Below are 26,022 nucleotides of genomic sequence, written 5' to 3' on the forward strand. Positions count from 1 at the left end.
CCTTACATGGGCTCCTTTATAGGTGATAGCCTTTTTTTCTCTAGCAGCTTTTAATATTTTCTCTTTATCTCTTAGCTTTGGTATTTTAATTATGATGTGTCTTGGTGTAGATTTCTTTGGGTTTTTCTTTAATGGAATTCTCTGTGCTTCTTGAACTTATGTGACTTTTTTCTGCATCAATTTAGGGAAGTTTTAAGCTATGATTTGATTGAACAAAGTCTCTATCTCTTGTTCTTTCTCTTCTTCTGTAGGAACCCCTATGATGCAGATGTTATTTCTCTTCATGTTGTCACAGAGCTCTCTTAGAGTTTCCTCAGACTTTTAAGTCTCTTTTTTTTTTTTGCTGCTCTGTCCATGCCTTCATTTATCTTGTCCTCTATCTTGCTGATTTGATACTCAGCTTCACCCATACTGCTTTTAATTCCTTCCAATGTGGTCTTTATTACTGATATTGTATTTGTGATATCTGTCTGATTCTGTTTTATTATTTCAATGTCCTTTTTTACACTTTCTATCTCTTTATTTAGGTGCTCGTTATGTTCATCTATTATTGTTCTAAGATATTTGAGCATCCTAACAATCATTATTTTAAACTCTGCATCTGGTAATTTGGTTATATCTGACTTATTCAAATCCTTTCCTGGGGATTTCTCTTGATTCATTTGGGTTGCATTTCTCTGCCTTTCCATTTTGTCAATGTATAAGAAGAGTGTGGCCACTGGGTGTGGCCTCTGTGTTTCTTAGGTGTGATCTGTCTGCAGGCCTGCCTCCCCCTCTGCCGCTGACTCTGGGTGTTCGGGTATGGGCTTGCCAGTGCCAGCCTGCTGCGGTTGTCACTGTGGCTTCTGCCACTCCTCCACCTGAGGGGCTGTGTTTATGTGCCCGGGTCTACAAACCTTGGCCATCACCCCACCCCCACGAGTGGTGCAGCACACCATGCCTGGGGCTGCAAGCCTTGGGACCACAGGCTGGGCTGTGCACCTATGCTCAGCCATGGGTCTTCGCCTGTTACTGGGCTTTCGCCCTGTCCCTGTGGTGGAGCTGCACTTGCGCATCGAGCCACAAACCCTGGCTCTGTGGACCAGGCAGGGCTGCATGCCCAGGCTCAGCCATGGGTCTCTACATTTCCCAGGTTTTTGCCTTTCTCCTGCGGGTGGGATTGCAGGTGGGACCACTCTTGCTCTCCTGGCCCTGCAGCCTGGCTGCACCACTTTTGTGATTCCCTTCCACCCCCACTGGGCAAGACTGAGATCACACTGGGCTTCAGTTGTGGCTGGCGTGGCTTCCGCCTTCACCAAAGGGACCACGCCTCCATGGCCTGCTGCCTCCCCCCCCTCGGATGACCCCTCAGCAATGTGGGTGGGGGCAATGCAGCTCAGACCCTAGCAATCAATACAGTATTCCTGAAGGCTCTCTCCTTCTAAATGACTCTGCTCAGAGTGCCACGGGAGAGCTTGTTTGGCTGGTGTCCTACTTCCCTTTGCTGGTATTGCTGGTTCCAGGGGAAATATTCACCTTAGATTTGGGGGGGGTGACTCAGCCCAGGGGTTATGGTGGTTGTACCTTAATGTGTTTCTCCCTGTGCCTCCTAGATTACACTATCTTCCTGCTACTCCAGTCCTCTCATCTCTCTCTGTCCCCCAAAGCCCCGGGTGAGTGATTGTAAAAGAGGTTTTCTGCGTGGTCCCTTTAAGAAGAATCCTGTGTCTGAGAAATCTGTCTCTTTCTCACAAACAGTATCCTGACTTGTTTCTCAGCTAAATACTGTCCATACACTTCTTCTAGGCTCTGGGGCTGCAGGCTGGGGCTTTATTGCTGGGGCCCAGGACCCTCCCTTCTCCGCTAAACTCACTTCCGACCACGCGAGTCTCTTAGGGCTTCTGTTTCCTCCTGGGAGCTGGGCAGCCCTCTCTGCATTTCCACGTTTCCTACCAGTCTCAGTGTGGCTTCTTCAGTATTCCTTGGTTAAAGAATACTTAACCAAGTTTAGTCCAAAGTTGGTTTTTCCAGATGATGATACTTAAAATTAAGTTGTAATCCACTTTGGTTCTGGGAGTTGGAAGTTGGTACATTCGCCTACTCCATTGCCATCTTTCTGTCTCCAGGAGTCTAAGTTTTCTTTTGGAGAAAGTGGTTAAGGGTGAAATGAGACATGTAATTCAGAAATATATAATAAAGGACCTCATGAATAAAAATCCTTGGTATTTTTTCTTCCTAAGAAGAACAGGGACCTTATTAACATTCTGGAGCAGTGTGGTTTTCAAACCCTAGCCTACATCAGACTTACTTTGATGTCTTGTTAAACACAGCTTCTGATTCAACAGGACTGGGGTCAGAAACTATTAAATCAATATCTGTAAAGTATATGATTGTCTAACACTAAGCTGTACACCAGAAACCAATACGTGATACAAAAGAAGCAGCTACATTTCTAAATTCCCAGCTAACAGTAATGCAATTGACCCCAGGTCACACTTTGAGAATCATTTCTCTGTGTTGTGGGTGAGAGTGTTAAAAATAACTCAAAAATAACTCATAAAAGACATTATTTTGGAGAAAATCAAGGATGGGGAAAAGTAAAATGAGACTTTGGGCTAAGGCAGTGAATGCAGTGCTTTTTGAAAGAAGGGAATAAATTGGGCTGAGCAGGTATTTTCGGAGGAAAAATTGACTGGCTTAGTGCAGTATATAAATACCAGATTGTGAGAAGACTCTATTGACCTCCTGAAATCTAGCATAGGTGACTGACTGTTTCTTGGAACTACCACAGAGATGAGTGCTGGAGGAAGAAATTGGATGGGAGGCAGTTGGCCATAGTACTGGCAGAGGAGAGGAGATGATGTCTGATGTGGACACATTGAGTTTGAGATAACAAGGAAACGTCAACATGGAAAAGTTGGCGAAGAGGAACTGAGTGAGGCTGAGTCAGAATTTAGCAAAATTTCCCTTTATCACCTCAGCCATATGGAAGCAGGTAAGATAAAAGCAGTTCAAAAACTTCATAAGGGAAAGTGCTTCAAAGAGGAGATGCCATGAGCCTTACATCTCTGGTGCTTTCTTTAGAAAACCCTATTCCATGGAATAATAACACAGTTGTGTCTTTGATAAATGTTATATTTTCTGTTTACATTTAAATTCAAGGAGAATATTTTGAAATTAGAAATATATAGCAAGAATCTTTGAAATTTTACTTTTTGGCTAAATCCAGTAGTATTAACTCTTTTATTGGTAGATCAAACACGGATATTCTTTTTTCCATCAGAAAAATTCTGCTTGTGCTTTTATTTGTTTCTTATACAAGAATCAATTATATACATATATATTCTCTAAAGTCACTATGTGGCATGCCACCAACCCCCCTTTTTTATTCCTCAACTTAAGCAAGAAAGCACAATTGTTAAAAATAATTGCCTATGGAATGAGCCTATCTAAATTTGAACATCTAGGAACTGTGTGGTTTTTGTCAGATCATTTAAACTCTTAAAGACTCAGTTTCATCATCTTGTAAATAATAAAAGGTAAAAGAGCTAGGATTCTATTTAATGAGGGGGTATAGCTCAGCAGGTGACTGGTACAGTAAAAGCTGAATAAATGTTAATTATTATGTTACCCAACCAAGTTCTTAGGACAAACTTTACCAGTATGCATTCAAAATGATGTAGAATCTTGAATAAAAAAATATAATCAAACTTGTTTTCACCCTGTAAATATTTACCCTGCATCCTCCATCATAATTGTAACAATTATTTCTCAGGATTTTTCTTCCTATTGTTCTGCAGATTGACATACTCTTAGCCTGAAAGATCCCCAAAATCAGAGAGGATGTCATTGAGTCTGGATTCTATGCACCAGATTTGGTGTAGTAACTTGCACTTATTAGGCAGACACTATACACTTGTTGACTAAATTGTCTTTGCCATTCTGAGTTTGTCCTTGACTATGACCCTTTGAAAGCTGTGACCTTGACTTATTCATTGTCATGTTCTCACTGCTCACTGTTCAGCACAGTTCCTCAGTCACAATATATGCTCGATCATTCTGTTTTTTGAAGGAATTAATTATGTGACTTAAGGAAAATTCAGATTTGGGCTGGACTATACTCAAAGTAAAAGTATAGTTATTTTTTCACTTTTTAAAAATGTTTAAGAATGACTAAACAGGGCTCCTTCTGGCTTCCATAGGAAAGAAGATTTATAAAACAGGTTGTGTGTGTTTCCTGTTTTTTGCCTCCCAGCAAATTTACCCTGTAAAGTTGCCAAGGAAACACTAACAGCTTAAGTCTGGTCGGGTAGGAAGACACCTCATTAACAAACTCAACTTCATTATTTGGATGCTTGCCTCAAGGAGCTGGTGTTCTGTGATAAAAGATTGTTTTTGTTAAGCATTATGTGAAAAACTGAATGATTTTTTAAAAAGAATTTTGTCTCCTGACCGTTACTTATTCTCCTATGAAACTACTTACTATGAGATATTACATAAAACTGAACAATTGATTTTTAGTTTGATGTCTTTGAACTGTTTATTAATACTAAGCACAATGTTTTTAAGCATTGATTTATTCATTCTGTTATGATGAAGGTATCAGGTCTTTAATTTGAGATATTGACACTATTTCACCAGAGAATAAATTTAATATATTGTTTATTGCCTATTAAATTATTTTTATATGTTCCATCTTATGAACTAAATACCCTGAGATATATAAAAATGTATTGCCTCAAGATGAGATAATACAGAGTTGAATACATTTTTCTTTGGGAGGATGTTTCATTAGTGATGTATAATGGAGTAGAAAGTACACTGGGCTTGAGGCTATAGCACTTGAGATTTCAAAGTTTCTTTCCAGCATTCACCATCTGTGTGATCTTGGGCAAGTCATTCATTAGTTTGTTCAGTCAGGCATTCTATAAAGCTTTGTTGTGCAAACACTACTGCCCTGAGCCATACTTTCAAAGTGACACATTTATACAAAAATAAAAAATACTTCATCATTTATGTAATCTGAACCTCATGTTTTTTATGTATAAAGATGGTATTATGTGCTTTATTCATTCATTCAGTCAGTCATCTATTTCAAAACTATTTATTGAGCTTCTACTAAGTTGCAAGCCGTTCTAGACACTGATGTTCACCTTTTGCTGGACTCTTGACAGCATGTTCTTTTGCCTTACTTCTTTGGGTTTAAGGTGGTTATGACTTTCAGCTATTGCTAGTCACTGTGCCTCATCATTCCTCTTGATTGACAAAACCATTCATACTTCTATAAAGTATCATTTTATTAAACACTCTTCTATAGTGTTTTTGTGTTTGCCATTTGTTTCTGGGTAAAACATTCACTGATTTAGATGGCTAGTTAGAAAAAGTTTTTCTGAGATTTTGATATTTACACTGAGATATCTGAATGGAGTGAGTTAACTGGAAGGGAATATGGAGAATAAGTATGCTAAGCAACAAGACAATCATGTGCAAAGGCACTGAGATCAGAGCCATATTTGGACTGTTTTTGAAATAACAATGGGGCCAATGTGACTGGATGGCATGAGAGATAGGAGAAATGGTAAAAGAAATGGGATTAGTGTTATGGCCAAAGCCAGATCATCATAGGGCACTGTAGGACATAGTGATAAATTTGTATTTTATTCTAAGAATAATGGGAAAACAATGGAAGGTTGGTTAAGGGAATAATCTGATCTAATTTGTATTTTGAATGAATAGTTCTGACTGCTACTGCTCTGTGAACTCATGGGCCAAGAGGGACAAGAACAGATGTGAGGATAACAGTTAGGAAACAACCTATTTCTCTAGTCTAAGGAGGAAATATTGTTGATATGGTCCATGGGATTACGATGGTATAAATATAGGTGGAATTCAAACCATATTTTAGAGATATATTTGGCAGGATTTGTTGATGGATTTGGATCTGGGTAACAAGGTGAATAGTGATGTCAAGATAAGGAGATAGGAACTTAATTTGAATGAGAGATTGAGGTGGAAATCAAGTTTGATTTTGCAAGTGAAGATTTGAATAAGCAGAGTGGATCACAAAGGATAAGTTGAGGCTGAAGATAATAAATTTACAATTATCCACATATGTATGTAAAGCTATGATACTAAGTAAAATCATATTGTAGGTGGAACTAAATTGAAACCAAGAGAAAAAGGTATTTCAAGGAGGATGAAGTGGTCCACTGTATCAAATGTGGCTTAGAGATCAAGAAGAATGATAATTGAGCAGTGAAAATTGATTCAGTCATATTGGTATCATTGGCACCCTTGATTAGAAAGCTGGCAGGGATGTAGGGAGGACAAAGCCTGCTTCAAGAGAAATGGGAGGTGAAGAATATTTGGGGGAATTTTTCTACAAAAAAGATGAGAGAAATGATTAATCTTGATATTTTGGATATATGAGTTGTAGAAACTTCTACAAACATAAAATATTTCATTAAATATTATTAAAGGTTGAAACAAATTTTGAAAATAGTCATTCACTATAAATGATATTTTACTATTTTACACTGATTTTACTGTACATTTTAGAGAGATTGTCTAATGCACTAATATGTACTCTTTATATTGAATAATAATCACTTTCCTCCAAAGAATTTCTAAAATAATTCTAAATTATAATTATGCACAAATCAAATTTTAAAACACTATTACCTGATAACAATATTGTTATGGTTCAAGTATTTTTATATTATATAACATGACTTTTTTGGAAGTGTAATACTTGAAAACTTGATATTTTTAATGTGACTATCAGATTTAAAGATGTTCTGATTATGGCAGATGAAATATTAGATCCAAATGACTGTTTAGAATTTTATTTCCTTCATTTTTAATGTATTTCATACCAATTTATTTTAACATGTTCTTCTTGACCATAACTGGCTAATCCTACTATTCAGGGATAAAAATAAGGATAAAAATAGCCTTGAATGAGACCTCAAATTTCAATATCATCTTCTTCCCACCTCTACACAGAGGAAGCAGATCTATACTTAATGACTTGGACTTAGAACCACATGATTAATCCTTATGGTTCCATCATTCAAATTGTCAAGGGAAAAGCAGGTCAACTCTTGGAGCATGGGAATTTGGGGATTGGTGTAGTTGGAAAACCAACAGCATCAGTGCAGTGTAATATGGAGTTTATTTTAGACCTGTGCTGAGGTGATATGCAGGCTCCAGGATGGGTATCTCACTCTGATTAGAAATCTGACACTGATTGCCCAACTCCATCTTTCCAAGCTTTAAGACTTCACAGGTCAGCCTTGGATTACCGGGTTCCTATCCCAGGAGAAGAGCTGCCCAATACTAGTAGAGACTGACTCTACATAGCTTGTGTGATAGCTGGCAAACTCTCTTAGGTATTTGACTCCTTAGAGAGAGAAGTGAGACTTTCATTGCCTGAAATTCTTTTTTAAGAAATAAAGTTGATTATTAACAGGTCCTAATTGGTTTTTTGGGTTTTTCCCTTCTGTGCAGGTGTTAATGAGTCACTTAATAGAGGCTATGTACTAATAGTATTGAGCAGCAGCATGTGGGCAGGTGACAGGTTGTCTTGCCACAGTTCTATAAATTGAACTGTGAAGGAGACAATGAGCCCAAATGGATACAGAGAGTTTATTACCTACACAGCATAAACAAAGTTATCATGGTATCAGCTCTCCACAATCCTAGAAGAGACAGGATTAGGGAGAGCCAAGTAAGTGGCTTAGGGCATAAAATTTAAGGAGTCACTCACTCCCAGGATTGTATAACTGCAAAATCTGTTCTTGTAGGACTCTAAGAATGAGGTTGCTAGGGCACAATATTTAAGGAGGCACTAAATCTCAGGATCCTGCCAGTGTAGGGTCAGCACTTGTATGACCCACAGAATGAGTGCCTCCTTAAATTTTACACCCTCAGCACATCATTGCCTCACTTTAATCCTGGCCCTGGTCCCTAGTCCCATAAAACTACTCTAAATTGGATGGGCCAGATGATAAACAATAAAAGTGGTGGCCTGCTCTGTTGCCAAGTACCAGTTCCAATGCACCTAAGCAGTTTTATAGCCTGCAGATAGATCTGGTTTGGGGAAAAGTGAGGTAAAGAGTTCTATGCCTTATTGGCTCCAGGAAGAAGAATGACAAACAGCCACATGGAAACTCTTCATAAGACTACCTACCTTGTCCTGTTCTTGGGTGGCTCGCTGGATATTCCACTAGCTTGTGGGGTAGCCTTACCTGATGGCCTGTATGGAAATGTGCCAGTTGCCAGGATGCCAGGGTGAAGCTGTTCCTATACAAGTAATATTAAAACACAGGTTGAGCATCATACAAATGTTTCATTGCCCACTTCTTAATAGCTGTGTGATAACTGGGTAAGTTATATAGAAGTTTTAATCTGTGAAGTGAGACAAGAGATAACTAGCTTATAAGGCTTTTATAACTACCTGGTATGGCTGTTCATAGTACGTATAAAGCATCAAAGATTGTGCCTGGCACATAGTAAATGTTCAGTAAATGGTAGCTAGTTTATTAACTATTAAATTTAAATAAGTGTGACGTAGAGTATAGTTAAATAAATTCTGTAAGCAGGTTAAAAAAAGTAGTTTGTTTTGAATTTTTTAATCAAACAAATCTACTGCTCACACAAATTAGAGGATATTTCAAAATGAATATGCAGCGATAAGATATTCCCTAATTTTTGTGAGCAGTATATTATTAGAATAATTAATTTAAAAACTTTATAAGATAACAGTGTATTTTTGATGATGTCCCCTTTTGTTGTTTTCTATAAAAAGAAAGGCATTAAATAACAAAATAAGTGCATTGTCAAGAACTTCAGGTATACTCTGTAGAGAATATATTCAATAAGCATCATAAAGATTGACTAACTTTTAATAGTGTTCAAAGATTCTAATAGGATTTATTTCACCTATTAATTTTACTACATAAATGCATTTATACACACTTAATGCTCATCCATACCTGAAGTTTCTTTTGCACTGAGTGATAAAATATGTTTCACACTGGTGTCTGTCCAAGTAGGACAATCTTTTTCAACTTATACTCAAAATAAAACATAAGCTCACCTGGCCAGATAGCTCGGTTGGGTGGAGTGTTGTCCCAGAGTACAGAGGCTGTTTGATCCCTGGTCAGGGCACATACAGGAACAGCTTGATGTTCCTGTCTCTCTCTCTAAAAATGTTCCTGTCTATCTCTATATAAAAAGAAGAAAAAAAAAGAACAAGCTCAAAACACTTTTTCAATAAACAAAAAAAAATGTACATCGGTATCCCATTTAGAGCCATGTGTTCATAGTTTACTTTCATTCAACATGTTAGCAACCATTAATATCAATGCCATTTCCATTCATTTCCTAAATTCTACTTTTGCTTTATTTTTTTCAGGACCATGACAATTGTGAAAAGCTTAAGATTTTAGAAACCTGAAAATTTTCCCAACTTATCTATGATAGCAAAAATTCATAACAGAACTTTCAACTCTGTGACAAAATGCGTCAACTAAATTGCTAAAATACCTTTTTTTTAAACCTGAATCAATTTCTCTATTTTTACCCTGGAAATACCATCATAAATCTATTTTCAATATAATTTATATACCTTTCTATTAAGAACAGAAGGAATTAACTCAAAATATACTTAACATAATTTTCTTTGATTTTAAATGTACTTGCAAGAAACCTTTTACAAGAATAGAACTTAGAACTTTGTTTTTTGTCATGGTCATAAAAGAAAATGATTTGTGTGTTTTGTTTTCTGTTAATCTAATATTCTAGCTATTTTACTCTCAGATTTTGTCAGTTCATCCCATAAAACTCTAAAACAATTTTTAAAATTATATTTTATCTTTGGATTCAAAAAAATATTGATTTCACTTGCAAACTTATGAATGTTTTATACTTCACTTTTAAGGACATAATGTACTTAGTTGACTTAATAGGAATGTTAAAGAACACATGAGATCAAGTAATTTAGGTGATTTTGTTGCTTAGTGTGCATGGTGTTGGAATAAAGAATTTTAAAAGGATGAGAAGGGGAGCCTTTTAAAAAAATACGAAACAATGAAGGCATATTATTTAGGGTTTTGTTTTTAAAGATTTTGCAGGCCAGAAACTATCTTAAATTTGAAGGCAGGGTGAACAATTAGTTTTAAACATTGCTCAGATGATAAAATCAAAGATGTAGACTATACCATTTTACCTCCCAGAATTTAAATTACCTTAATTTCTGGCATGCCCCTACAACATTTGAAACAATTTTTATAAGCCTTTTTAGAGCTAGAGTTGGTGAGGTGAAGGAAATATTCCTCAAAAGGGGTGCTAGATAAGAAAACATATTATATACAAGAAAACATATTATATACAATATGTCTATTCCAGAGGAGACAACTTTATAATTTTATTGGCAATCCTCCATGTGACTTCTTGTTACTTATGGCCCAAATAAAATACACATGTGGGAATTCCTCACCCACTGAATTCCTTCATTCAAAGTCAGCTTCTTCAAATGGTAACTTTCGTCCCACCAGTCTTTCCTTTTCCCCTGCTCTGCCTTTAAATTTTTCTTCACATGCTCATATAAGCCCCATATTCCTTAAGGTTCCCCATTTTTTAAATAACCAGAGAAATGATGTGATTAAGTCCCAAGTGAACTACTAGCATAAACCTTCTTAATGATATCAAGGTATCGTTGGCTTTTTCTTTGATCATAGATATCTAATATTCTTTTCTTTCTATCTTTACTCAGGTATCTTTCATATTTAATTTTTTACTACAATGATATTTCCTCAGGTTCCTCAGCCCATACAAGAAGTGACCAGTGTCACAAAGTAACTTTTTAGCTAATAGTATAACTCTTCAATGTAGCTCCAAAATCTTATCTAGCAGCCTCTGAGTGACTTTTTTTTTTTAATTTTGGAGGTGTGGGAATATGATTTAAGAAATTAAAACAGTTGCAGACATTAAAATCCTCAGAAATTTTACTTGAAAATCTGGAAGTTTAGCATCTTATAAAAGAGTCATATGATTAGTAACCCTGGAACCAAAGCCCTTACAATGATCAGGCTGAGTGGTAGTGGTCCCTGTAAACAGTACACACGCCCTTCCGTTTGTCACATCACTCATTTCTCCATCTGTGGAAACTTTGACAGTTATAATCATTACTCAGGCATGATCCTCTGTGGTCACTGATCCAAGATTAGAAATTGATCCTTGTAAAAGAATAGCTAATCTATCCATATCCATTAATATATATAGTTTTAGTTGAGAGAGACAGAGTGAGAGAGACAGACAGGGACAGATAGACAGAAAGGGAGAGAGATGAGAAGCATCAACTCAGAGTTGTGGCACCTTAGTTGTTCATTGATTGCATTCTTATATGTATCTTTCCCCGGGGGCTTCAGCTGAGCCAGTGACCCCTTGCTCAAGCCAGCGACCTTGTACTCAAGCCAGTGACCTTGGGCTTCATGTTAACAATCTTTGGGTTCAAGCTAGTGACCATGGGGTCATGTCTCTGATCGTATGCTCAAGCATGTGACCTTGGGGTTTTGAACCTGGATCCTCTGCATCCCAGGCTGATGCTCTGTCCACTGAGCCACTGCCTGGTCAAGCCATATTCATTCATATTTTAATCTATGTAGAATAACAGTGTGGACTGTAAGTAATCAAAAAAGTTCCTTAGGTTCAGCATTTTACATGGGATTAATATTCTTGAAAATAATATATTAAATTGCAATTTCATTAAATTTTCCCTTTTCTGCACTTACTTCAACTTCTTAGAGAACAAAACATCTGCTCTCTCACCTAGAGCCACTTTCTTTGCATATTTTGGGAATAATTAGTCTATGTATATTTTTTTGTTTTTACAGATTGTACAGAGTTGGAGAAAATCATCTGAATTTTTAGATTCAGGCTATTTGCATAGCTATTCATAGCATTTGTATAGCAAGGTGGTCTAAAAATAAAACAAAGCAAATATAGCTGAGTGCCCTAAGTTTGTAGCTTAAAGAAAATATTACACTGTGGGACTGGGAAATTCTCCATGCCATTGAGTAGCATTTTACAATCAACACCTCTCCCCTTTTCAGGATATCGAATCCCTAACAGGAAGTCTGACTGGTTCTAAAGGGGCTGATCCACCGGTAAGTTAGCATCTTCATTAAATTTAACTATTGACAGATTGAATTATGTACACACCGGGTCACCAGCCAGTTACTTGTATACATTTGCCATGTAGGTAACTTTTTGAAATATATAGCTATTGCAGTAACTAACACAAAAGTGTAAACTTGCTTTATGGTGTCACTTGGTATTTTAAAAGTTTTAGTAACTCATAAAATTCTTCTCTATACATTGACTCAACAAAATAAGAATAAAATCTTCATTAAAATATGTAAATACTTTTATATTCTACTAATGGGCTATGCCAAAAGTTAAAACCTTTTGGAACTTGACACTTGATCATTCTATCTATCAGTGTATGGTCTTGATTGCAATATATTTTCCAGTTACTGAGATAAATTATGTTTTCAGCCCATTTAATCAACAGTATTGATTCTTGATATTGCTGTTTCTTTCCTCCTTTACCTAGGAAGCTTCTAGAAAAATTAGAAAAAGTGTTCAAAAGTTTTAGAGAATTATCATTTTTAAGCAATGGTCTAGTATTGGAGCATCTTGGTTCTTACTGTAATATCTGATTTCAGAAAACAGTTAATGTATCATTTCTGTGATTTAACATTTGGAGTACAAACATGAACCATGCTGTATGTCTGAGGTAGCAAAATTCATTTTATTTCAACAAATAGCTAATGCATTAATTTTTATCACTGTTTGCTTTTTGACGTACCATTGTGAGGTTTAATGTGGAACACACAGAACCCAATGTTTTCAATTTTTCACTATATTTCATCAAGGCATCCAGGTGATTTCACCTAATATCACAATAAAACACAAGTGAGGTGTTAAAAAAATACCTTTCAATTGCAGCTTTTCTCTTCTGTCTTTCTCATGTGTCTCATGGTGTTATCTAATCTTTATGAAATTTTTTCTAAATAGGCTAGACAACATTTTTAGTTCTTTTTCTTCCTTTCATTGTCATAGTTGATTCAGAAATTTTAAAAATGCATTGTCTTCAGATAGCTGCTTATATTTAGTTTCTGAACCTATTAGATTGCAGTACAAGACAAGATGAAATGTAAGTCAGCTCCAGAAATATGTCCTGACAGGATTTATGGCAAACCTATATATAATGCTTATGTGATATAAATTTCACCCTACTGCTTTGCACAGTGTTTGTACAGGGCATTCAACTTTTATTAGAAAAGTAAATTCATGTCCTTCAAAATATCTTTCTCACCTGTTCATTGATTCTAGAAAGATTTCTGCAATAAAGATCAATTGGTTTTAAAAGGATCTGTCTCTTGTTCAAAACAAAACTAAACACTTCCTTTCTGCAAGTGGTAATAAAACTTTTACCCATTATATCAATGTTAAAATAACTTAGTTTATCATGTCATGTGAAGAAAGCATCTTTCCAGACATGAAAGATTGAGTGGGCATAAAACCTAGTTATAGAAATAAGCTCTTTGCAGGGGTAAATGGTCACACAAAGGCAAGATGGTGTCTTGAAGTCAAACTTAATCAACTTCATTACCATTAGCTAAATCTGAGGAGTATATGTATGTGTATGTATATTTAAACATATATATATATATATGCCTTTCTTCTTTAGACATAATTTATGGTATTATGAAAATAGAGGCTCTCTCTTGGCTATGTCCTGCTAAGATGAGGGGTATTTTATATTTCTGTGTATGTTTGCTGAAATTCAATGATTGTGCTTTCTTTATAACGTTTCATAGAGTGGTGAACATCATGCAAATTTCAGAGTACATAAGAGTTTAAGCAATCTGGTGGTGGGGGGGGTAAAATACATATAAATTTAGTGTCTTGCATTGTTAAAGAACAATCTGGAGTATATTACCACGAGCTCTGTAATAAAATAATTTTTAGTCCCCTCTAAGGTTATATAAAGTTATCTTAAGTATCAAGTTGAAATGATAATAGAATTCTAGGGTTACTTCAGTCATTTAAAATAAGACTTGTAATGAAGCTATTATTTTTGCCCCCAAGTTAGAAAACAAAGTCAGATTAAATTATACATAATCTAAATCTACTTGAAGTTTTATATTATTTTTTAAAATGCCTTTGCAATAGATCATCTTAATAATAATATGCGTTATCCATTTCTGAAGTTAATGTCTTTTGTATAAATATTTACAATATGTTTCTAAAGCCCTTCAATATGGAATCATTATTGGTAAGGAGTTAAAATTTCTATAATTTTTACTCATCAAACAGGATATATAAAGTGCTTAATTTATGGTCTCTTATAAGGATGCATAGCTATAGACACATTTCTTTATCAGCATAATGAAATCTTAAATACATCTTCAAATGTAAATGTTATATTTAAAAATTGCAAATTTTTTTGTGGTTAGACATAAATATTATTCTTGAAGCAAAAGAAAATAATGAATCTTGCATTTTTTTAATATAACAACGATGTATAAAAGTTGTGTCACATTTTGCAAATATCATTATAAATAAATTTTCATATCTAGTAAGAATAAATGTGAGGAATTCCAGAAATGTAGCTTGCATTACTATTTTTTTTTAACAATAAATGCTAAGTAGGTATTTTAAAAATTCAAGTAGTCTCAGTTTTACTGCTAATAATAAAAGAATCATTCATGATTTTCAGGGGCAGCTAAAGAAGTTTTCTAATGGCTTTCTTCTAAAAAGAATTTCAAAAATCATGTTTATAAATTCAGAAACTGAAAATTAGTTGCTGCAGGAAATAAAATTTGAGCTTTTTCTAAATCACATAGCTAACATAGAAAATAAATTCTATCTGTGAGAAAAAATGTTTTCTGTTACATGTTAACTTAGAATTTTATTTGAAAAATTGTATTAGATATTCTACATTTGGTATATCTTTTTCATTCACAAAATATGGATCACACATTAACTTCAGCAAAATAACATACATTTATATATAAATGTATAAAAGTAAAGGGAATGAGCCCTGGCTGGGTAGCTCAGTGCTTAGAGCATTGTCCCGATATGCCAAGGTCCTTGGTCAAAGTGCATATAAGAATCAACCAATGAATGCATAAATAAGTGGAACAACAAAGTGATGTTTCTTTCTGTCTCCTTTCCTCTCTCTAAAATTAATAATTTTAAAAATTAAGGGAATGAAAATAGATAAAAATCTATTGAAATCTAAAGGGTTTTAAATACAGTGTGTCCGTAAAGTCATGGTGCACTTTTGACAGGTCACAGGAAAGCAACAAAATATGATAGAAATGTGAAATCTGCACCAAATATAAGGAAAACCCTCCCAGTTTCTGTAGGATGATGTGGCAGCATGTGCGCATGCACAGATGATGACATAACACCGTGTATACAGCAGAGCAGCCCACGGCCATGCCAATCGAGATGTGGACGGTACAGAGGAAAGTTCAGTGTGTTCTGTGGCTCGCTAAATTCGAATCTGTGACCAAAGTGCAATGTGAATATCAGCGCATTTATAATGAAGCGCCACCACATAGGGATAACATTACTTGGTGGGATAAGCAGTTGAAGGAAACCGGCAGTTTGGTGGAGAAACCCGTTCTGATAGGCCATCAGTCAGTGACGAGTCTGTAGAGGCTATATGGGATAACTACCTAAGGAGCCCTAAAAAATCTGTGCGTGAGCCCACATTTAACTGCACTGAATAGGTATGAAACTGGGAGAGTTTTCCTTTTATTTGGTGCAGATTTCACATTTCTATCGTCTTTTGTTGCTTTTCTGTGACTGGTCAAAAGTGCACCATGACTTTATGAACACACTGTATTAAGTAGTACTTTAAAAAAAATAAACCAATTTGCCATTGTGATTTAAATTTTAAATAATAACAATATTAAAATTTGAAAAACTTGTGAACTCTAAGGCATCAGGAGTGTTCCACAAGATCACATTGTCTTCCAGCCTTTGGGAAGGCCAGAGTAAGGAGTAAACAACCTAGCTTCATATGGCCAAGAAAATTTTGGATATTGAAAAACTGGGCTTCAGAGCCTGAACACTCTTACTCAGCTGTACCAGCTGTACCTGGTGTCTGGAGAGCTGTAAGTATGCAGTTCTGTATGGAACCAGTAGTGTGACAGATTATTTTTCTGTCTTGAGCCAGTAAGCCAAAGACATAGAAATGTTGGGCAACCCCAGGCCAGCAGCCAGGATTTGTCGCTGGCTGTGGGCTAGACTGAAGGTGGGATTTAGTAGCTTAGCTTGGCCGCAAATATAAAATTTATTAATATGGACCCAAACAGACTACCATACACAGTGAGGGGATTTTCTCTTTTTTAAATTGTATTAAATTTATTGGTGTGACTTTGGTTAATAAGATTATATAAGTTTCAAGTGTACAATTCTATACTACATCTTTTGTATATTGCATTGTGTGTTCACCATGCAAAATAAAATTCTCCTTCTGTCACAATATATTTGACCCTTTTTACCTCTTCGCTCTCCCCTTCCCCAAAACCCCTTTCCACTCTGGTAACCACCATACTGTTGTTTGTGTCTAGGAGTTTTAGTTTGTTTGTTGCTTTCTGTTCTATATTCTGCATAAGTGTGAAATCATAAAGTTCTTATCATTTTCTGAGGACTTATTTAACTTAGCATAATATTCTCAAGATCCATCCATGTTGTCTCAAGTGGCAATATTTTACCCTTTCTTATGGCTGAGTAGTATTCCATTGTACATATGTACAACATCTTCTTTATACAATTATCTATTGAAGAATACTCAATTTCTTCACCACCAGAAATAATGCTGCAGTGAACATAGTGGTACATATATCTTTACTATGAAATGTTTTCAATATTTTTAGGCATATACCCAGAAAAGAAATTGCTGGGTCCAATGATAGCTCTGTTCTTAATTTTTTTGAGGAACCTACATACTCTTTTCTATAGAGGCTGTACCAGTTTACCTTTCTTTCAGCATTATATGAGGGTTTTATTTTCTCCACAACCTCTCCAACACTTGTTATTTCTAATACTTGATAAGGGATAATAGGGACTTTATAACATTCTGAGGTGTAAAGTGGTATCACACAGTGGTTTTGATTTCCATTTCTTTTTTATAACTGATAGAGTTGAGCACCTTTTTATGTATCAGTTGGCTATTTTTGTGTCTTCTTGGGAGAGATGTCTGAAGAAACAATCAACAAAATAAATAATCCAATTAAAATGGGCAGAAGACCAAGTTTCTGTTTTAAATTTAGTTTAAGAAACATTCTGATTATTAAGTAGCTATTTTCTTATAATTTCTGATTTGTTTTAAGGGTTAATAGAGACAAAAATCTATTAAGAAGCAACGAGGGCCAAATCATAGACTACATGAAACATTCATGAACACCTGGGTCTAATGTGGTAGTGTGATATTTCTGAGAGCTTTTTATCAGTGTTTGAATTAAGTTCACTTCATTGCCTCATCTGGAATTTATGGCAAGAATGATTCTAGGGGTATTCAGTTCTTCCCTTTTTCTACTTTGATGCCTTGAAGTAATAAGATATATTTGCTTTCTTTACAACTTGGTACTTTTAAATGTTTTAAGTTTCCTTTATCCAAATGCTAATGGTTCTCTTTATTTCTAAAGTGTGGTTAAAAAACTATTCCCTATCTAATTCCTGTCCTTGGGCTTGATATGTACACTGTCTTGAACATTCTCCAGCTCTATTAATTTTTTTCCCCACTGAGGAACCAGAATTGTACATTCCATATTTTTGTACTTTCTGTTCTCATTTTAATGGTCTTCCTGATAGTTCATAGCAATTTGAGTAAACACTCCACAGAACTTAAATCAAATTTAATTTCCTGAGGGTGCTATTTACACCAGGTTATATATTTTTCAATTTATATGATCTTAGAATTTAAAAATCTCCGAAACCTATTTCAATTTGACATTTTTTAAAAAAAATGCCAATGTTCTGCTCATCTACTTCAAAAGATAAGGAAATAAAAAGTCAATCTGTCTATTAGTGGCCTGAAAGATTAAATGTGAGATAAAAATTGTATTCAGTAGCTATAGAAAACAATTTCAAGGTGCTTAATTATAAGAGGAGTGGTGGAATAATAGCCAAGATAGAACAAAAAGTTGAGAGATAATTATTTTAAATAGAGAACATTTGAGTGCATTGAGACATGTAGAAAGCATGTGTGGAGGGAGAAGTTACAGAGGAAAGAGAAGGTAACTAGTAGAGCACAAGATGAGGCAGAAAGGGTTGGACTCCAGGGCATGTTGTATAAATAGCTCAATGCCTCTTCCAAGTTGAAATGAGGGTAGGAAAAAGGGTGAAATTGATGCAAACATATTTGTAAGTAGGGATCTTACAAAGTTGAGAGTTTCCATTTAATGGCTTCTAATTTCCCCACAGTTAAAAAGTGAATTCCCTGACGGTGGCAGCAGAGGTGAGAGGATCAGGTATTTCAGGAATATGGAGAAGATTTATTTAATATCATGGACTGTAGGAGAACTAGGTACTCCATCAATGGATTAGTGGCAAGTATTTGGGGTCCACTTATGGTTGTAAGCAGTGAAATTGTAGCGGTTATAAATTACTCAAAGTTTTTTCTTCTTTTCTTTTCTATAAGATGCTCTGTAACTCAGGTGTGGTGGGAGGGGAGAATGCCTGCAGCCATTTTGGTTTCAAGGGGTTGTTCTGCTAGACTGTTGCTATGGAAGGCCAATGGGACAAGATACCAGAATATTTTTGGCAAGTACTGTATGTTGTTAAGTCTGAGATTAAGAATTGCAGTGAAGATAGGAAGGGATTGATGAAGCAGAAGATTCAAGTCTGAATGAATTTGAAAAACAGGAGCAGTGGTTCCATCTTCGTAATTTATCCATAATCTAACCGATTCTCACCACCACTATAAAACAATCACTCTGATCAAATGTACCATCATTTCTCATGTGTCCAAGCAGTGAACCAAGCAGAATAAATTTCTTAAAGTGTAAGTAAGATTATGTCACATCTAAGCTTAAATCTTTGTTCTTACATACCGTATTTTCCCATGTATAAGATGCTCCCATGTATAAGATGCACCTTAATTTTGGGGCCTGAAATTTGAAAAAAAAATTACATAAAGTTATTGAACTCAAGTTTTATTCATCATAAAATTCGTACAACTCCTTATCACTGTCAGAGCTCCCATCCATTATCTTGTCCTCATCTGTATCTGATGACGAATCACTGTCTTCATCAATGAGCACAAAAACAAGCACAAAAATGTGGGAAATGCAAGTAAAAAAAACTACAATCATTGTATAAGATGCACTCAACTTTTAGATCCCAAATTTTTTGAAAAAGGTGTGTCGGTGTGTCTTATACATGGGGGAATGTGATATATATATATATATATATATATATGAATGTATGTGTGTGTGTATATATCTATATATATATATAGATATATAGATATATAGATAGATAGATAGATATAGATAGATACCCCCATTGTCTACAGAGTAGTTTCTAAAGCCCTTCATGACTTTTTTCCTTATAATGCCCCTGGAAACTCATCTCCTTCCTTCCATTCCTAGCTCATTTCACTTTGGTTGCACTAACAATTTTGCTGATCTTTTACCCAGGCAAGCATTTGCTATTATTCCTTCTGCTTGCCATGTTTTCTCCAGAAATACCCAATGGCTCACTTTCTTTAGTTCTCTGTTTAAATGCTATTTTAGTTGAGCATCTATGAACACTCAATATTCCTTTTTCTGCTCCTGTGTGTTTATTGTTTGTTTTATTTTACTATAACATAAACTTCATTTGATTAGGAGATTTGTCTTTTTTTGTTCACTATTACATTCCAAAGGTCTAAAATAATATCTGTTTTATGAGTTCTTAACGTATATTTGCTGAATGAATGAATGAGAACAAATATTCTTAAGCACATGATATATGTGATCATATTTATATGTTTAATTTCATAACACTAGCAGAGTACTTACATGAAGAAAGACATTGAAACTGTTATAATATCTCTGTAATGAGATTGCATGATGTACTTCAGACTACGATAGTGGTAGTAAGAATTAAAATTTCAGAGAATAGAAATCTTATAAGAACACTATTAATAGAATTTTATGGTGGCGAAAAATAGGATTTAAGGATAATGTCAAATATTGGCCACTGGGAAAATATAAAAACAGCAATATAAAATCAGAAAGATAAAGTTTTGATACTGAATATCATTATGATATACTGTATATTCATATATACTGTAATTATGATATACTATATATTACATATATGTATATACTATATATGCAGTATATACTGTATATTATATATACTGTATATCATGATATACTATATATTCATTATGTTTAATATCACTAGATATCAGCCTCTTGAAAACAAAAATATCTGTTTAATTTATAACTGCATCTCTAATGCTCTGAACAGTCCAAGCACTTAGTAAGCCTTCAATAAATGTTTAATGAGCAAATGAATGAACCAAGCATGATAATACTAAAAAGTATTCAGATGGAAAAAATGTGAATGAACTATTGCATAAACTTTAATAAATAAGAAAGTAATAAATGTGAAATGGAACTTCCATTGTTGATTAAGAATCCTACTTAAAGACTGAAAGCATAGTTCCATTAATAATAATGGAACAGTCCCACAATAATATCCCTACATTCTATGGAGAAGTGCTAGATATACTCACCACAGACTTAGTAAGTAATAATTGTAGTAGTAACAGTCCTGCAAGTATAAATCAACACCTTTTGTCTCTCTAGAACAAAACCAATAAGGACCTATTACTGGAGTTTCAGCTGGTAGGGAATCCTGCAGCATTTTTACTTGTGCAGGAGAAAAAGATGTGCTTCTCCGGGCCCAATGAGATGAACCCAAAGCAGTGACTCATAGAAGGTCTCTGTGTCTGGATATTTTTTCAGCAGCTAAAACAGCATGTGATTCTGTGGAATAGATGTGAAGGCAAAAAGAAATTTATATATATATATATATATATATATATATATATATATATATATATATATATATATCCCTTAGAATTTGGGGGCATGCATAAAACTGAATCAGATGTTCCTATATGCCAATGCAGATAGAGAATAGGAAAGACATCATTTTAATTAATTTACTAATACTTTAATTTGTCAGAATAGGTGCTTAAAATATCAGTGGCATGAATATTTAGTCAAAATAATGAAAGATTGTTCATATGCAGGAATTTTATCATGAGAGAAATGTGATGCTTAGCATATATGGTACCAAAAGATCTGCTTGGTTGGTCCTTTTCTGCTCATTAAGGCAGTGGTTCTCAAAGTGTGCACCAGGGTGTACTGGTGTGCCCTAGAAGATTTCTAGGTGCACCCTATGGTATTCCAGAGAAATATGTGCCTGTTGGGGACCAAAAATACCAACAGGGTTTTTGGAATTTAGATTTCTGGGGGACAGAGGTGTGGGAATTGTCTGTAAGCTGACAGTCTGCCCAACCCCCCACCTCACTTGCCTGATTAGGTTACAAAAGGCTGTTAAGTTGTGTGCTGGATTGTTTACACTACCCCCTATGTTCCCTGGAAAGACTGGAGGCAAGTTTCTTCTATCCTTTGTTTGGTGTAAAGATAAGATGATATGTACGGTGGGGGTTTTCTGCACTTGGTAAAATTCTTGAGTTGCCTTGGAAACATGATCAAAGATCTCATTGATTTTCTAATGGCCCACTTTGCTCTATAAATAAAGCAAGATATGGTTTTTGGGCATACTTTGTTCATGCCAGCAGCAATTACAGGGCCCTACCAACCTTATATTTTCTTAATTCCATGTATTTTCTTAATCTTAATTCCACACCATTCCCTCTTGGGACCTGGAATTACTAGCTGCTCTGGTTAAAGACATATGCCCAGATATAAAAATAAAAATAGTTACTCTATTATACCATTTCATTATGGAAATACTGATCTTTTTTTTTTTTTTTTGTATTTTTCTGAAGCTGAAAACGGGTAGAGACAGTCAGACAGACTCTCGCATGCGCCCGACTGGGATCCATCCAGTACGCCCACCAGGGGCGATGCTCTGCCCCTTCGGGGGGGTCGCTCTGCTGAGACCAGAGCCATTCTAGCGCCTAGGGCAGAGGCCAAGGAGCCATCCCCAGCACCCGGGCCATCTTTGCTCCAATGGAGCCTTGGCTGCGGGAGGGGAAGAGAGAGACAGAGAGGAAGGGGGGGGGTGGAGAAGCAAATGGGAGCTTCTCCTATGTGCCCTGGCCGGGAATCGAACCCGGGTCCCCCGCACGCCAGGCCAACGCTCTACCGCTGAGCCAACCAGCCAGGGCCAAATACTGATCTTTTTGTTAACACATCATTATTATATTTATTATTAACACATCATTATATTATTTTTAGATAAATACATCCAAATAAAATGGATAGATTTCTCAAAAAGAAGCATGATATTGAAGAATCCAATTCTGGAGGTGAGCAAAAGTTAAGTGTAAATAAAATAGAACTTGAAGGCTGACAGGCTGAATTTTATTTATAGCATTTTCTATCACTTAATACTGAACAACATGATTGGATTAGAAACTCATTCATGGAAGCTTCAAGTGATTTTGGTTTAACATTAACAGAAGAAGAAGAACTGGCAGCTATATCCACTGATTGTGGATTGATGATTAAATATAAGGAATTGTCTCTCTTGAAGCCTTTTGGATTTCTATAAAAGAGAATATGTGGCAATATCTAAAAAGCTTTGAATATTTTACTACAATTTTCAACATCCTATTTATTTGAATTAGGATTTTCTACCCTCAAAACAATTAGAGTAAAAAGAGAGGAATTCTTCAATGCATTGATGAGGAAATGAGAGTTTGCCTTTCAAATATATGCCCAAACATTGAGGAAATCACTACGACACATCAGGCTCATGTCTCTCATAAACACAAGAATGGAAAAACTTAACACATTCGTGCTGGGACCTGCCGAATTTACTAAATCTTACTAAGAATGTATCTATATATATAAAAAGGTAACTTTTTGTCGTTTTTTAACACCTCTTTTTTTATGAATTCTAAAAAGCATAACAAAAGTAACATAAAATGTTTTTTAATGTCAGAATAAATGTAATTTTGTCATATTTATTTTGTTTATTACCATAAAAGCTGCTTGGACTTTATTTTTTTTCTTTAATATTTGATTTAATTATTATAACATATTTCTCAGAAATTTGTATATAGTGCGCCTACAATTGTAGAATTTTAAATCTGCCGACTTCAAAAAGTTTGAGAACCACTTCATTAAGGTATTACTTATTAGAGCTATTTAGGCATCTATATTTCAAAACAATTACATGTCTTAATTGGAGGGCATGCTAGAATGTGGGTTTCTATATTCAAAGGCTTAAATCATGTTAAATATGAAAGTGAGCAAAGAGATATGAATCATAGGCTAACACCTGAAAGTCGGGTGTGGAATAACCCTGAAAGTGGGAAGCATTATTGATACCAGTCAGTATATTATTTCACTGATGATTTAATATGATTGGAAATATTTTAGAAATAATTTTTCTAATATGAGTCAAGTTGTTTGGCAAGCTCAGAGTAATAAAACAACTTTTTATTGGAAATAGATTTGTACTTGTTACTTACTATTAATTTTTAATCAATCGATAAAAATAAAGATACTTGAAATTTTTCAAAGGGAAATTATTATGTTAATAAAAAAGGACAATTAAGTAAAATAAATCAAGGATGTGCATTAATTCAAAGATATTGCTTTTGTTAATAATAAAACACTAAAACATATATATATATATTAAGGTATACTTAGTTTTCTCTTCATGTAATTAAAACTTCAATTTGAATTATTTTCATTTATTTCTCTTTGTTCCCTAAAATACCTATCATAATTCTGATAAAAAATAATATAATTTCACCAGACCAGGCAGTATGCAGTGGATAGAGCATGAGCATGGGATGCTGAGGGCCCAGGTTCAGAACCCCAAGTTCGCCGACTTGAGAACAGGCTTACCAGCTTGAGTGCAGGGTCTCCAGCTTGATTTTGAGAACATAGGCATGACCCCATAGTCTCTTTTTTGAGCCCAAGGTTGCTGGCTTGAGTCCAAGGTCAGTGGCTTGAGCAAGGGGTCACTGGCTCTGCTGGAGCCCCCAGGTCAAGGCACATATAAGGAAGCAATCAATAAACAACTAAGATTCCACAACAAAGAATTGATGCTTCTTATCTTTCTCCCTTCCTGTTTGACTATTCCTGTCTGTCCCCATCTCTCTCTCTCCCTAAAAAAATATATATATATTTAATATAATTTCATCTGGAGCTATTGCACATACTTGTATTTTGTTCCTTCTTCTGTCTTTTCTATTTCTGTTTAATTTTATTATACATAAATGTATTTGTATATGTGTATTTATACATATGTAGCATATATAAACACATAAATATATAAAACATATATAATATGTATACACAAATATATGATATGTATTTTCTTTTACAAAAAAGGACAGATAAGCCTGACCTGTGGTGGCACAGTGGATAAAGCGTCGACCTGGAATGCCGAGGTCGCCGGTTCGAAACCCTGGGCTTGCCTGGTCAAGGCACATATGGGAGTTGATGCTTCCAGCTCCTCCCCACCTTCTCTCTCTGTCTTTCTCTCCTCTTTCTCTCCCTCTCTGTCTCTCTCTCTCCCTTTCTCTCTCCTCTTGAAAATGAATATAAAAAAAAAGGACAGATAGTTTAGTCTCTTGAGTCCTTGACTAAACAAAAGTGTGGTTTCTAATTAGACTGTTCTTGTTTAACACAATAAAGTAGGACCATTTTTATTCTTGATCAAATATGTGTATAATTTATTATGTTTATCTGAAAAAACAGATGGGTGAATACAACTGTCTACATATAATTTGCTCATTAAAATGTTAAAAATATAAAGTAAAAACAAAGACTTATTTAGAAAGCATATTTGTAATGCCTATTGTGTACCCAGTATTATTTAAGGCATTTTAGAAAAAGTAAAAGATAACAACTCACTGCTATAGATATTTGTACTCTAACTGGTTAACATTTGTTTCTTTTAAAAACATGATCCATAAAGGTGAGAATGGGTATATAGGTAAATACATTTTTTTTCTTATTATTTGAGAGTTGAGGAGGCAGAGACAGACTCCTGCATGTGGAATCCACCCAAGCAAGCCCCCTACCAGGTGATGCTCTCCCCATCCTACCACTGCTCTGTTGCTTGGCGACCAAACTATTTTAGCGCCTGAGGCAAGGCCATCCTCAGCACCTGTCATCAACTTTGCTTGAACCATTCCAGCTATGGCTGTGGGAGGAGAGCGTGGAATAAGGGTGTAGAAGCAGTTGGTTACATCTGTGTGCCCTGATCTGGAATCCAACCCAGGACTTCCACATGCCTGGCTGATGCTCTACCACTGAAACAACCAGCCAGGGCCAATATGTTTGTTTTTTTTTACAGGGAAATAATGATGGTAAGAATATTTGAGGGAGATTTTATTATATTCTGGGAAGACTTATTTTAAAAGATGAATGTTGATTCAGGTCTTGAAGAACTAATTTGCATCAAATGAAGATCTTTGTTTTTGAATACAAGGAAATAAGGGGTCTTCCTTTTCTGGGTATCGAAAAGTAATTCAGTGCTATAGGATTTAGCCACTAATAAAACTGGCTTCTGCCACTCATTTGCAATACATCTGTTTAAAATTAATTGCTAAAGTTATTTAGAATATAAAGTTAAAACTAGTTATTAGATATTCTTTTAAAAGCGTATATGCTCCCCACCCAGGAAACCCTAGAACACTCCATGTACTTTTGCCGCTTAACCGCTAAACTCTTTTTCATAAGCCTCAGTGAGTTTCCAGTGGTTCTTGCACCCTCTGAGGGTCTGATGGGCAAGCCCAGC

At 35.2% G+C, this 26,022-nt stretch overlaps 1 protein-coding gene across 10 annotated transcripts in view; it reads left to right on the forward strand.

The window, feature by feature from the left end:
- PPFIA2 (PTPRF interacting protein alpha 2) overlaps positions 1-26,022 on the forward strand; it is a 516,618-nt gene that overhangs the window by 104,243 nt on the left and 386,353 nt on the right. For 7 of the 10 annotated variants that reach the window (XM_066257567.1, XM_066257574.1, XM_066257566.1 and 4 more), the window contains one exon: positions 12,096-12,149. The exons of the other annotated variants lie outside the window; for them this stretch is intronic. In XM_066257567.1, the coding sequence (XP_066113664.1) occupies positions 12,096-12,149 (54 nt within the window). The remainder of the gene's footprint in view (positions 1-12,095; positions 12,150-26,022) is intronic. 10 annotated transcript variants of the gene reach the window in all.

This window comes from Saccopteryx bilineata, chromosome 2 (assembly GCF_036850765.1).
Source record: "Saccopteryx bilineata isolate mSacBil1 chromosome 2, mSacBil1_pri_phased_curated, whole genome shotgun sequence".
Taxonomy (NCBI): domain Eukaryota; kingdom Metazoa; phylum Chordata; class Mammalia; order Chiroptera; family Emballonuridae; genus Saccopteryx; species Saccopteryx bilineata.